A 14,646-nucleotide genomic window follows, 5' to 3' on the forward strand; every position below is an offset into this window, starting at 1 on the left:
AAAACGCCCACTCGCTTATTTAAAGCTGGGATTGTCCAGTGAGCGTTGTCTGTTGGGGGTGGGGTGTCATTCTGGAAGGTGGAGTAGACTGTACAGGCTCATCTACACCACTGGTTTTTAATCTTTTTTTCTAGGGATCCAGTTGAAGAAAATTGTTGATGCCTGTGCCCCAATGGAGTTGGGGATGAGGGGTTTGGGGTGTGGGAGGGGTTTAGGGCTGGGCCAGAGGGTTGGGGTGTGGAGGTGAGGGCTGCGGGTTGGGGCCAGGATTGAGGGGTTCACAGTGTGAGAGGTGGCTCTGAGCTGGGGTGAGGGAGGGGGTCAGGGCTCCGGGCTGAGGGTGAGGGCTCTGGGGTGGGGCCAGGGATGAGGGATTTGGGCTGCAGGAGGGGGCTGCAGGTTTGGGGTGGGGCTCAGGGCTGGAGGTTGGGCTGTGGGAGGGCGTGTAGGCTCTGGGGTGGGGCCAGGGATGAGGGGTTTAGGGTACAGGAAGGGGTTCTGGGTTTGAGGGGGCTCAGGGCTGGGGCAGGGCATTGGGGTGCAGACTTACCTCCGGTGGCCCCCGGTCAGCAACGCAGCCGCGGTGCAGAGGCACGCTTCCCACCCGTCCTGGCACCGCAGACCACGCTGCACCTGAAGCAGCCAGCAGCAGGTCCAGCTCCTAGGTGGAGGTGCACAAGTGGGTCTGCACAGCTCTTGCCTACAGGCACCATCCCCTCAGCTCCCATTGGCCGGTTCCCAGCCAATGGCAATGCAGAGCCAGTACTCAGGCAGTGCACAGAGCCCTGTGGCCCCCCTGCCTAGAAGCCAGACCCACTGCTGGTTGCTTCTGGGGAGCAGCGCGGTGTCAAAACAGGTAGCTGGGCAGTGCTACCAACAGGACTTTTAGGGTCCCGGTCAGCAGTGCTGAGCAGAGTGCCCCAGGGCCTTACATGCTACATCCCAGCACTTTGAAAAACACTGATCTACACTGCAACAAACAAAGGAAAACCCCAGAAACAAACAAAATATAATCCTGCAGCAGCCAGCTTCAAAGCCCAGGTAAGCTTCCGCTATAGCGCTAAAAATAGCAGTGCAAACATTCCCACTCCAGGCTCTGAGACCCTCCTGTGTCCCTGAGTTTCAAAGCCCAGGCTCCAGCCCCACTGGGAATGTCCACACTGCTATTTCTAGAGCCATAGCATGAGTCTGAGCCAGTTGACCTGGGCTGAGGTTGATCTGGGCTGCCCCGAGGAGTTTTTCCTTTGCTTTTGTTTGCTGTGTAGATGTACTCTGCTACCTCGCACTTCACAACCGGTGCTGCTCATCAGTGAGTAACAAGGAAATGGATTTTATCACTGTACAAATGCCCCAGTGTGCTGTGCTTAGAGTGTTCTTGTGAGCCGCCTCCTGCTATTGGATTTACAAAGAACCTAGGAATCAGAAGGCGGAATCCTTGTTTCCAGCTGAACAAATATCTGTGCAGGATCTGGGATGGGTGCAGGAGGGGAGAGGCAAATGCGGCTATATGTACCCTGGCACCTCCAGATTCTCAGGCCAGCGAGATTCAGGCACTGCTTTAAACTCCCACTGAAGTCAGTGGAAATGTTTTCTGTGTGTACAGCTGCCCTGACTCCCAAGGGGCTATGTGGGTAGCAGGAATTGCTGGGGCACAGCACAGACCTCTGCCATGCCTCGTGCACTCGCACACAACTCGTTACGTATACCCGGTGCACATCCTCTCATTGGGAGCACGAGGATAGCTGGCTAAGCCAGCCCGGCACAAAGCAGCTCCAGTGGGACGCGAGAGCTGGCCCACAGAATTTATTAATGCACGTAAGAAGAGCTTGTCCTGGACACTACTCTGACCCCCAGGAAATAGTGTGCCAAGTGCTCATATCCCAACACACTAGATCACTTCAACCCAAGAGCACAAGAAGCGAGCTCGGCAGCTGGCCGGGATTACAGAATGACTGCAAAGATTCCAAGCCTCGCTAATGCTGTTGGCCTGGCTGGGACATGGGTGTCACAAGAGACTTTGAGAGGACGGCAGCTTCTACCAGCGTGTCATCTTTTGTTGGCCTCGGACACTAATCCTTAATTGATATAGGCAGGCATGTAAGAGGGAAATTTAGCTTTTCCTTAAAGAGCTGTTTTGCAATTCCAGCTCTCAGTTGTGTGGAACGGTAGGAACTGAAGCTGAAGGGCCAGATTCTGACCTCACTAACCCCAATGTAAATACTGGATAACTCAAGAGTGGCACGGGTTAAGGAGAAACCTGGTAGAGATTGGGTCCAAGATCATGTGCTGTCCAGTAGGCCTTCGGTCCTGGGGTAAAGGGAGGCCATTCTCAGCCAGGCTATTTAGCAGGACACAGCACCGTAAAAGCAGATTGATGCAGTCTGACTCTTACCTTAACACAGGAACTGAGCCAGTGCAGGGCCTGGACCTGAGCTCCTGTGGACATGCAGTGCACCAGAAGACATGCAGTGCACCAGAACAGGGGTCTGCTCCCTACACTTGCAATGTTCAAATTTTCACTTACAAATAGGGCTTTGGTTTGGTCTACTCACCTGCAGTAAGAGGGCCACATTCCCTCATTTCATGTTGGATTCCCCAATCAACAGCTGCCCATTCCCCACATAAAAACTGCCTCTTCCCGCAGTGCCTGGGAGAAAAGATGGGCCTTGCATTATGTTCAAACTCACACTGGGCTTACTTTGGGGAGGTCTCCGGTGCATGTGGGGAGCTGGCAAACACCTCACATTCCCTCTCAGTTGTTGATCAGGATTGGGGCCCAAGACACCAGCTTACCTTCCAAGCACTCCCCTGACCTCCACCTGGAGGACGAGCATGCCCCATGCTTTGGCTAACGGACTGGCTGCAACCGAGGGAAGACTGATTAGCTCACTGGCAGGCCCTGCCAATGGGGCGGCATGTGCTATGCTGAATGACAGGCTCAACTCACTGCTCCATGTCTTCTCCAACTCTTTGCCCTTTTCACACCCGTCCCCCACCCGTGTCATGTCCTAAAGCTGGATAGTGGGCTCTTTGGGACAGGGGCTTTCTTCCACTTCCATCTTTCTACAGCATCGCAAGTAATGGGGCTGCCTCAATCCAGATCTAATATATGAAGGAAGAAAAGACCATGTGGGGATGAAGAGAGGGGAGCAGCAGTGGAGTTGATGGAGAGTAGGGCCTTCCTTAGACAGAGCCCAATGGGGGGGCCACCACAGTGAACATAAGAATGGCCATACTGGGTCAGACCAAAGGTCCATCCAGCCCAGTATCCTGTCTGTCGACAGTGGCCAATGCCAGGTGCCCCAGAGGGAATGAACAGAACAGGGAATCAACAAGTGATCCATCCCCTGTCGCCCATTCCCCACTTCTGGCAAACAGAGGCTAGGGACACCATCCTGCCCATCCTGGCTCATTGCCATTGATGGACCTATCCTCTATGAACTTATCTAGTTCTTTTTTGAACCCTGTTATGGTCCTGGCCTTCACAGCATCCTCTGGAAAAGAGTTCCACAGGTTGACTGTGTGTTGTGTAAAGACAGTGCTGTTGATAATCATGTTTACTGGGGTAGTTGGGAAGGGCCAACCATGAATGGGATCCCCTGCTGCTAGGCTGGCTACACAAGGAAAGTGGCAGATGGCTGCTGCTTCCTAATTCCCAGTGATTTTCTGAGATAGGAAACACCAGAGGAGGAAAGTACCTGTTTGGCCGGACTGCTGACCCGCCTCAGTACATCACTAGGCCCAGAAGGCAAGCCAGCTCAGTGGCTGATGCTCATTTTCAGCAGCCCCAGGTGCCCTGTGAGGTTAGCCCGGGGGGAGATGCTGGGAAGGGAGAAGCCACGGAGGACACTCCTCCAGGAGGGGAAGAAAGTCAGGCCAGGAAAGCAAAGTGTCCTGAGGAAAGAGCAGGCTCTTCATGAAAAGAAGGTGTAAAAGGAGTCCCTGGGCCAGGCAGCCTCTGACCTGCAGAGCCGCTGGCTGAGGCGCTGTAAGTGGAAAAGGCGAAGGAAGCAGCATCCCCTTGCAGGGGCGTGGGGCAGTTTGTCCAGTGCGGAGCTGAGCGCCAGCTGGTTCCCAGCTGTGACCCCTGGATCTGGGGCCAGGGCTGCTGCAGCCCCCCTCCGTCCAGCCCCCTTGGCGGCGGGGCAGGGGCAGGAGCGCCCCGCCATCTCCTCCTCCTCCCGCAGCCAGGCTCTGCTCCGGCCTCCGCCCACGTGCGAGGCCGCCCGGCCCCTCTGCTCCCCCGGGGCGCTCGGCGGAGGGCGGCGGCCCCCCAGCGCCTCCCTCGGCGCGTCCGTCCCCCGCAGCTCGGCGCCGGCGCGGGAAGGCGGCGGAGGAGGCGGCCGAGCCACGCAGGCTTTGACGTCGCCGGGCTGCGGCTCCCCAGCCCCGGCTCCCCGCACGTAGAGCGCAACGTGACCGCCCCGCTCGCCCCGGCTGCCCCCGGCCGCTCACACACGCGCCGAGCCCGGCCGCCGCCGGACGCTGCATCGCCCCGGGCGGCTGCTGCTGCTGGATTCCGCCGCTCGCCCCTCGGATCCGCTGCCTGGGGAGGGGCCCCGGGCTGGGGGCCGCCGGGCAGCCGCGCATCACTCCCCGCGGGCTCTGCCCTCGGCCGGGGGTGGGTTCCGCTGCGTCTCCGGAGGGCGAGCGCCCGGGGCCCCGCGCACCATGCCCCGGGAGCCGCGCTGCGATGGCATCTGACGGGAGCGGGGAGCCGGCTGGGGTGGCCCCGGAGGCGGCTGGATCCTGCCGCTGCGCGGAGCCTGGCGAGTGACTTGGTGAAGGCGAGAGACCCCGAGGAGGGGGGACCCCGCGGGGCTGGAGGGCGGCGGGGGGCAGAGGAGCGGACCCCCCGGATCGCCCAGCCTCTGCCGCGAGGGAGGGCAGCTCCCCACCCGGTGCGCCCGGCTGCTTGGAGCATCCTGGGCTGGGCACCGGCCGCCGGCAGGTCCCGCGCTTCCTTTCCGCCCGGGGCTGGATATGTGGATGCGGACGCGAAGATGGATTTAGTGTACGGGCTGGTGTGGCTGCTGACGGTGCTGCTGGAGGGGATCTCCGGCCAAGGGGTGTACGGTGAGTCCTCTCCCCGCCGAGCCCAGCCTGACCTTGGGAGGGGGCTCTCCGCCGTGGGGAAGAGAGAGGTGGGACTGACCCCCGGCCCGCGAAGGCGGGGGTTTGTGTCCCCCCCATACAGAATGGGGCCGGGCTGCTGGGGCGGGGGGCGCTGCTCGGGTGTCGTTGTGCATTGCAAGACTGGAGCCCCCTCAATCCGTGCACGGGACCGACCTGGAGCGCCGGATCAAACTTGCTGTGCGCGACCCTTAGGGTTCCTGCCTCCTGATCCCCCCACCCCATCGGCATGCACCCTCCCGTCCTCCCCCCGGCTCATCTCCTCCCTCCCCCGCTTCTCCCGAGAGCCCGGGCTCGGGACGTGCAGTGCAGGGACTTTGCTTTTTGTGCACCCCCGTTGCCATGAGCACTGGCAGCAGAAGGGAGCCCGCGTTCCCACGGCCAGAGACCGCAAGTTGGGGGGAATGGGACTGGACCGAGGCGGATTCAAGCAGCGCGTCTGGGGTCTCGGTCCAGGGACCCCTCAGCCCTCACTTCCCACCTGGGCCGTGTGCGGCAGAGGAGGGAGTGGGCGGCTTGGGCTGGGAGCTAAGAGACCCATTGATCACCCGCCGTAAACCCATTTGTCCCGGTTCCCCGCCGCGCGGCGGCGATGAGCCGCCGTGTGAACGGAAAGCGGAGTCCCCGCTCCGGAGCGGGGAGCGAGCAATTCCCCCTGCCCGCGGGTCCATTCTCCGTGGGCGCCACACAGCCGCGGTGCTCCGCCGGCTGGGACCCTCCCCGTTCTGGGATCATCCTGGGGGCAGGAACGGGGCTGTAGCGAGGCCGGAGTGGGTCTCCCGGGGCCCGAGCACACGTGGAGCAAGCCCCTAAGCGAGGCGTGGGGAGGGACGGGGGACCCTCAAAATAAGCTTTCCCTGCGAACGAGCCACGCGTCCACAGCCACCCGGGGATCCAAGGTCTGCGGGGCTCCCAATTCATGGCCAAGTCCAGCCCAGGCTCTTCCAGGGGTCCTGGGAGCCCCTCTGCAAGGGGTGGGGGGGGAGGTGGGGAGCCAGCTCCTCCCTTCAGCCAGGAGGTACTTCGGTTCCGGCTCCTGCCCCCTCCCCCGCTCCCTGAAGAGGATTTTTAGATATATTTATTTTGCATTTCCCGGTGAATTTCTCTCATTCAGATGCCTGCCCTGGCAACAGCATCCTGGTGTCAGGAATGCTGACCCTAGCCTGTTGGCATAGCGCAGATTCAGAGAAGACAAATATCCCAGTTAGACATAGAGAGGGAAGCAAATTGGTGCATGTTGGAGAGTGGCTGCCCTAGAAATCATGAAGGGTGGTAAAACAGACAGCCAGGAATACCGGGATCTATAACATATCACAGCCTAGAGTAGCCAACGTAGAGATCAATTTACAGGACACATTTTACTGTAGGAACATTTCTTCTCATTAGCCGTGTTACGTTTCTTTACAGTGGCTTGTGAATCATCCCATCTAAGATCAGTCTTTATTTCTCTTGCTTGCACTAGAACATGCCTGTTAAAAACACAGTGCATTGCTCTGGGTGGTGGAGAACCCTTGATTTGAGAGCTGGCTTTGCACGGTTTTTATTGGTGCAAATGGATGGGAATTTGAACATGGGCACTACAGCCCAGAGAAGCAGATTAGATGAATGCAAGTAGTTTGTCCGCAATGCTTTTGTGCATCTGGAAATTACAGGGCCACAATCTGTGCTGATTTTCCTCCTCATGCAGCCTTAGTGCCTTCAAAGGTATTGTCCAGAATGTAAAGCAGTCCTTTATTTAACTCATTGGATGGTCATTAAAAATGGTACCAAAAGGTAAGCTATGCAAAACCCCTCCAAGTAGAAGAGAAGCACATGCTTTATGGTAGATGCAGCACTTTCACAGGAGAATATGGTACATATGATAGGCAGCCATAATCTACTATAAAGGTGTGACATCACAACAAACCAGAAAATCCAAAGAGCAGGGTAACATGGGGCTGGTGGAGCGCTAGCACAGTGCACACCTCTGGGATCCTGTGTTACTTCATTGATAGCTAAGGGGTGGCCTGGGGATGTGGGAGCTCTGGATCACATTAATTACTGGTCTAAGTAGATGCAACCCTGTTAACTACGGTATAAGTTGCACTTGCTTGCTTAGGGCTAAATGCGTCCCTCTCTCACTTGCCCCAGTGTTTCTAGTTACTGCTCGACATTACATAAGCAGCGTAGCGTGGTGTGTGTCATGGCTCTCATCCCTCCCATTCTCACAAGAGTATTGTGGTAGTATGTTAAGGAATCTTTGTCATTTTTCTAGTACACGCTTCTTTTGGCACATGTGCGCACACACGACTGCAGTAGGCCATTCGTGTCCATTACCCCCCTGCAAGCAAACTTGTGGCTGGAGGTTTTTTGACATCTTATGTAATTCAAAGTATTAGAAACTGTCTTGAGGATTTTCCGTAACGTCTGCATTACTGACTTGAAGCATTACACTCTGTGTGCCAGCAATGCATCCTTTTGCCTGTCAAGCACAGGGACACACATTGTTGGAGTCCTTGGAACATAAGTTTCTGCATTGCATAGGAGAGTATTTGTTAAGGCTTATCTGTTGTGCGTGGGCATCTATGAAGGAGATCGTGCCCTTAGTTGATTGCTTGCAATTCTGCGGAAATTGTTGCTGAAAAAAGGATTGCACATCTGGGTTAAGACCTCTTTATAAATAAGAGTTAAATGTGATGTATTGTCATTCTGTAATGCACATTATACTTGGTCTCTGTGATGGACTAGGGATCTGCAGATATTCGTGATGTTGGGAGACAAGGTGGTTTTTGAGTTGTACGTGAACATACGGTTTTTTAAAATTATACATTAAACTCGGTCTTGTTTTTCAGTTGGCAAGCTCGCTTTATTTTTTTTTTTCTTCAAATATCGGTTCAGGGCAATGGCACATGTATTTCTTCCTCGAGGGCACCAGTCTAGGCTTCCAGCTCCTCAGCCATCACCTCTCTTGGGCAGAGACCCATGACTCTCTCTGTCCTGCCTGGGGTTTTCCAGCTGCACGGTTCCCTGCTTATGCTGGGATATTCCCAGCAAGCCAGACTGCCTAAACAGGCCAGCATCTGCACTTTTGTTTTCTCTCCAGAGGCTACGAACAGCGTAATGGCCTACAGTTCTAAGTTACAACCCAGCCCTTTACAAGCAAGCACATTTATTCTTAAGGCGAAAGCATTACAGGGAAAACTTAGTAAAACAATAAAAGAACCAGTGTGCATCCTAAAAAAAGCTCCCCAGAGATCACCCCAACTCCAACCTCAGGCTCTGGTGGGTGTCAATCCATCAAAACCCAGAACTGATTTTTCCCCTATGGTTACAAGTTCCTAACAGTTTCAGATTCAGAACCAGAACAATCATGAATAGTTCAGTCTTTCCCTCATGTAGCTTAGGTCTTTGATCTTGTCCTCATGTAGCAGTTGATCAGCAGACAATAGCTCACTCCTTAGGGTGTAGCTTCAAAAGGCTGGGTTTTGGATAACTGGAGCCTGGGAAATTTACATTTGCCACCTCGTAGATATTCCCCAGGAAAACCATGTAAGGTGTTTTGTTCCAAGAGTCCATTTGTGTCTGGCACATTGTTCAAGACAGTCCTTTGAAGCCCAGGTCTCACATCTGTTACCACTTTGTGGAACAGTAGCTTTCCAAAGGGCTCAGCATCCCATTGAAGTTAAGCAGTCATAATAAAGCTCCCGTTAGCTCCACTGGAAGCTGCTGGAAAACCCCACTCTATATTTCCGGAATCATTTTGAGGAAAGGTAAAATGTTCCAAATTGCCTAGGTCCCATTTTCAGAAGTGACGTGGGCACACTTAGGCAACTTAGTGCCTAAATCACTTTTGAAAATATAGGTGCCTTTGAAAATTGTGCCTGAAATCGTTTTGTTCATAGTTTTTTTTTCTTCTGTTTTTGCCTGGAAAACTAGTGGCAATATTGCACCAAGAATCCTGAAAATGTGGGGGCTGTTCTGCACCCATTGCAGTTTAATGTGAATTTTCCCACTGATTTCAATGACAGCAGGATTGTGCCAAATTGTAATCTCCTTGGGGCAGGGACTACATCCTCTTTTGTGTACAGCCTCCCACTTAATGAAACTCATAGATAAATAATGACAATAATTAATGCAAAAAGATGGACCTGACTGCAGTAGTAGGCAAAGAAATGTTACTATCTTTTCCCTTCTCATTTTTTAATATTGCTTGTCTTTGGGCCAATTCCTCAACAGGTCTGAAAGCCACTGGACTTCACCGGGGTGCTGCTGACTGGTAACAGTAGTGTCTGGCCCTTCGTATTTTAAAATGCAAACCACCGATCCATGTTAACATAGGTTCCAGGATCCCGAAGAATGTAGTTCACTTCCTTAAGATAAATATGGGTATACATTTGTTTTAAACTAACATTTCTTCAAAGTATTATTAGTAATAATAATACCTAGCTCTTACATAGTGCTTTTCAACAGTAGCTCTCGGAGCTTTTCAAAGGAGGTCATTCTCAGTGTTCCCATTTTACTGATGGGGACATGGAGGCATAGAGATGTGGAGTTATTTATCCACAGTTACCCAGCAGCTCTATGCCAGAGCCAAGAATACAGCCCAGGGCTCCTGAGTCCCAGCCCTGTGCTCTACCCACTAGTTCCGGTAAAATTATTAATAATAATCCAGGTGAGCCTGGGAGACCGACTAATGGCAGTGCGAACTATGCGGATGCGAGTTGGAGCACATACTGAAGTGTTGTGCTGTAACTGCCCCATCTGGACCCTTCTAGTGTGAACTAGAAGGTACCTGTTTGCTAGTCCCGTTTAACGCCATGTGTACAAGCACTTTGGGTGGATAGGGACACGGGCTTGACGAGGTGGAGTGACTTGCCCAACATCACGCAGCAGGTCAGCGCACAGCTAGGAACAGACCTCCGACCTACCTGACTCTCAGCCTAGTCCCCTGTTCTCTGAACCAATGTAATACAAAGATCCAAAAGGCCTGAAAAAAATGGGGCTTTTCTCTTATTTATCTCACTTCCTTAATTTTAACTAGCTTGTTTTCTGCAAAATAAATCTTCGAAAAACTCAAGTGCTGCATGCTCTTTCCCCTTTTTAAATTACTTATCTCTGGATGCCATGCATGGTTACTAATGCATAAAAAGTAAGTACTCAGAACATTACTGTTACTGGTCTACAGAAGAGTTGCAGTGCAGTATGAAACTATCCTGGTGAGAAGTCTTAATAGGGGCACGAAGAGTTGTTATTAGATAACTTGAATAAACTGTGTTCCGTAAAGATGAAGGATGTAGTAAAGATGGGAGAACAAAATTCTTATGTCAGTTTTACAAGCTCTTTAGGCCAAAGATGCTGAATTTCACAGGCTTTTGGATCTGTTATAAATGGTTTGTATTGTTCCAGGCACTCGGAACCATTATGTCTTAGAGTCGTGTACTCCCATGCGTTGTATGCTGCGGAATGAAGAAGAGTGCAGCAAATTGCTACAAATTTCCCCTGAAAAGTCTGACTGCGATCCACACCCTTCTGCATGATGTTACACCAAACTGAATTACAGCAGGGAAATGGCACAACCTGGTTGAACTGCCAAAATTATAATATCAGAGGTAGGGGGTGTGGCCTGGAGGAAGAATGGAAGGAGTCACAGAAAATCACTGCCTGTTATACTAGAGACAAAATTTCCAACTCTGTAACAATTTGCCCAAGTAACTTGAGATGAGCAGCTATAAATGTTTTGGTGAGATATATATGATCTAAATGCAGCAGTGGCTTCACCAGGCCTACGGTGGCTGTCTGAAAACAGCATGTGTGGGTGGGAGGGAGGCTCATTTGCAAATTTGAAGAGTTTCACAGCCACAGCTTACGTAAATGCAAATCAGTCTCCTTTCCCAGAAGCAGGCCTGGTTCTGCTGTGCAAGGTGTATTCCATAAGCGTCTCTTCCTCGCCATAGTTGGCGGTCATCCCTCCAGCTGTGTGCTACTCCGTGTTTCCCTACATGCCTATGTCTTGCACATCTTTTCTCTTTTTATATGTTTGTTACTTCCGTGCTCTTTCCCCATGAACTGGAAAGACCCGGCCCTTAGTAATCATAAATGTCCATCAATTCGTAGCTGTCAAAATACTGCTGAAGGTGAGTGCACGTTCGTGTATGTAAAGACAGATATCTTCATATAAAGAGAAACGTGTATGTAATGTGTGTCCATCTCTACACACACACAGACTAGTTTATAACAGCGTCTATAATTCAGAGCTGAAAACCCCACTGACAGACCGGGGTGACAGTAGTAATAGTCCTCCAAATGTTTGTAAATGAACCTCGAAGAAAAGAGAGAGAGATTGAAAAGAATAGGCATAGTGCTCGGAGCATCGGCAAGAGGAGTGTTGTTGAGATGGACCGAAGCTGTGCGATGGCCAGCTTGACACCAGGATCTCGTAGGACTAAATACGCACAGGGAAGTGTCCCGCTCTCAAAAAGCACCGGGTAAGTGAAGGATGATCCTTTCGGTTGCTGCCGTGACTAATGTGGAAGAGTGAGCATTCCTGACACTAAATGCTAGAACGATTGCTCCCGATTTGTTTGTTTTTTAATGCCTGCTAAAAGCTTTATCCAACAGGCTTAATTTTAAAATATTTTTATGTTTTACAAAGATGCACATTTAAAATCAATCAATGGATCTAAAAATAAGAACTGAGCCTGGCATTCCATATGGCGACTTGATTTGGGGTCTGATGATGTATCCTGTATAGAAAATACAGCCAGCCATTCAACATAAACTGGTGATCATGTCTTGTCAAGAAAGAACTTTTGTCAGCTACATTGCTGCTTTTGTTTTTTAGCTGCATGCTAGCAGCGAACCAGAGAAGGAGATTAATGACTGTTGGCTTTAGCAATATTGATGGCTGTGTGTCATAGCTGACCCTGCTTTTAACTAATACTCTGGCTGAAGCTAGTGAAACAAGTGAGGCTGGAAGGAGGAAAAAAAAGCCCCAAGAGAGGTGGGAACCCCAACACTAATGCATTTTCCCTGTTAGGAAAACTAATTAGGTTCAGGAAAATAGCTGATCATTAGCTCTTATATTCAAAAGCCAGCCTCTTAATTACCCAACCCCCAAATGGTACGGCTGGTTTCGTGAATCAGTGCTCCCCATCATGGATATCTTTGAATGCTGTTATTGTATCATATGGTTTAACCCTGTACAATTCTGGATATTGTGTGACAGAAACCAAAGCAGTCTCACCCAGAGAACAGGAAAGGTATTATGTCCTGCTGCAGCGCTATGCATTTCTAAGCAGCTGATGCGCTCTAACTCCAGGACCATTTACTGAGCAGCCGATCCTTCAAAACTTTAACTCTTAACTCAACCCACTTAGATTCCCTTGAAGGCTGTTCCCTCTTCTCCCCGCATATTTTATCACTGAGATTTCATTAATGCTGGGAGATGATTTCATTTTCTGCGTGTAAGCTAATGCACTTAGAGAATGTGGAGAGAGGGAAATAAATCTTGCCCATCAACCTGCCCATTAACCAACACAAATGAATAGAAATGGCTTTTCAAACTGATTCTTTTCTTGGCGGTCCTAGAGGCTGCTGCCGTATGCAGTAGGTCACAGGCTGCAGCATTTTACATGGGTGAACTGTGCAAAGGGGTTTGGATTTTTATGGAGAGGAACAAGTTGGCTTGGTTTTGCACTCTGCTGCACTGGTTTTGTGCTGCCACCAGCTTGATCCAGGATGCAGAATCAACCTATAGAAATGTTCACCGATTTGTAGGAAAACATTAAATAACTGCGATTAAATGAATTTTGGGGGTGGATCCAAAGTGCACTGATGCCTATGGAGAAGCTCCTCTCAATGTCAGTGGGCTTTCGATCAGGCTGAAGCGTCACTGAAGTAATATTTTTACAGACAAATATTGCAGCCGTTATGCACAAGAGGAGTTCTATTGGAGTGTTACTGAGTGCTAGTTACCTGAGTCAGTAATGCAGGATTAGTCCCTTGGTAAATTTCATATCATAGAGTTTGCGGTGATGGTGGTGTAGCTGTCTTGGTCCCAGGATATGAGAGAGTCAAGGGGGTCCAGAACTCCGAAGCTTGTCTCTGTCACCAGCAGAACTTGGTCCAAGAAAAGAGATTCCCTCGCCCACCGTGTCTCTCTCATATTGGAGCATCTTGTGGCTGGAAGGAAAGGCAAAGATATTTGGAATGGTGTCAAAATCTGGCAAAATATGAGAGGCAAATGGGCACGTGGAACATGGCGCATTATGCTTTCCATGTAAGTGGCAACAAAAAGCCACCTTTATATTTCTGATAAATATCATTAAAATAGATTAAGTTTCAAGCAAGCAAAAGAGTGGGCCGTATCCTCAGTGGGTGTAAGTGGTGGCAGCTCTATTGTCTCCAGTGGACCCTACTCCACTTTTATACCCACCCAGGAGCTACCCCGCTGACTGTGCCGCGTTCAGAGTGAGAAGATAACTCCAAAACAATCCTCTTGACATTTAAAGCGTTTTCTGTCGGCTGGCTTGAGTGGCTCATTAGCACATTGCTTGCATCTCCATAGAAGGGAAATGGTTGATGCTCTGCATATGTTGGGTCAAGGTGTTCTCTCTGAATCGGAGCTAGGGGAGTTGGGAGGAAGTCTGGCAGCAAGGAGGCACTTCAAAATAAATAAATAAATTTCTCCTGGCTCATGAGCTAAATCCAGTTTAATTAGAGTCAGTGGGAAAACAAATGAAGAGGAAAATAGCTTAATCTGGCTTCTCTCCTTCTTCTGGCATCTTTCCTGGCAGCTTATCTGCTCAGAGGTGCCACCTTTGACTCCCTCTTCATCAGTAAACGCACTGCCCTTGATCTGCGCCCACGACTCCCGTCAGCAGCGGTGGGAGCTGTGTGCATGCTCATCAAGGGCTTGAGCATGAAAGGTTTTTGTGAGCAAGCTTGGAGGAGCTGGTTTGTTCGGTTTCGACTTCCTAGTGAACGGTTGGCTTTGGCTTTCATTGAAACCCCTTTGGAGGTGCTGTAAACCGAGCAATTTGTATCTTGGACCAGTTGAGAATAGAACCAATTGAGACATTGGCTTCAAAGGGCTCACGGGTTGGTTTAGGCGGCTGGGAAAACCAGGGCAATTTTCAAAGGGGAATGTGGGAGAGGCCTGATCTTTGAAGACCTGTTCTCACGACTGGGCCCTTCAACCCTCTGGGTGCCCGGTGACTGGGGTAGCCAAACTTCACTGCTGTAGGAGGTTGGGCTCTGCAGTGGCTGCTGTCCCGTGTTTCTAACATGTCTCCCCCTCCCACTGCATCCAGTCCCTGAAGACACTTATGCAGTTCTCTGTTGCCTACTGGGGCAGTATAGCGACCTCAACAGAACCGATAGAAAAGCCTCAGAAATAAATGGAGGGGGAGTGTCTCTAAAGTGATATCAAAGCCAGTTTTCATAGACTGGCCCAAGCAGGTAATTTTTAGACCCTGTTGTAGAGTAACCGGACTGACGGCAGGCACAGGTTGAGGGTGGAGAGTTAATGGGGAA

General features: G+C 51.1%; 1 protein-coding gene across 2 annotated transcripts in view; it reads left to right on the forward strand.

Annotated features, from left to right (window-relative positions):
• Positions 1 to 4,684: 4,684 nt before the first annotated feature.
• The window catches only part of MDGA2 (MAM domain containing glycosylphosphatidylinositol anchor 2), a 661,668-nt gene continuing 651,706 nt past the window's right edge, over positions 4,685 to 14,646 (forward strand). For both annotated transcript variants that reach the window (XM_050954596.1, XM_050954598.1), the window contains exon 1: positions 4,685 to 5,076. In XM_050954596.1, the coding sequence (XP_050810553.1) occupies positions 5,004 to 5,076 (73 nt within the window). In that variant the 5' untranslated portion in view covers positions 4,685 to 5,003. The remainder of the gene's footprint in view (positions 5,077 to 14,646) is intronic.

Source organism: Gopherus flavomarginatus, chromosome 5 (assembly GCF_025201925.1).
Source record: "Gopherus flavomarginatus isolate rGopFla2 chromosome 5, rGopFla2.mat.asm, whole genome shotgun sequence".
In the NCBI taxonomy this organism is placed as follows: Eukaryota; Metazoa; Chordata; order Testudines; family Testudinidae; genus Gopherus; species Gopherus flavomarginatus.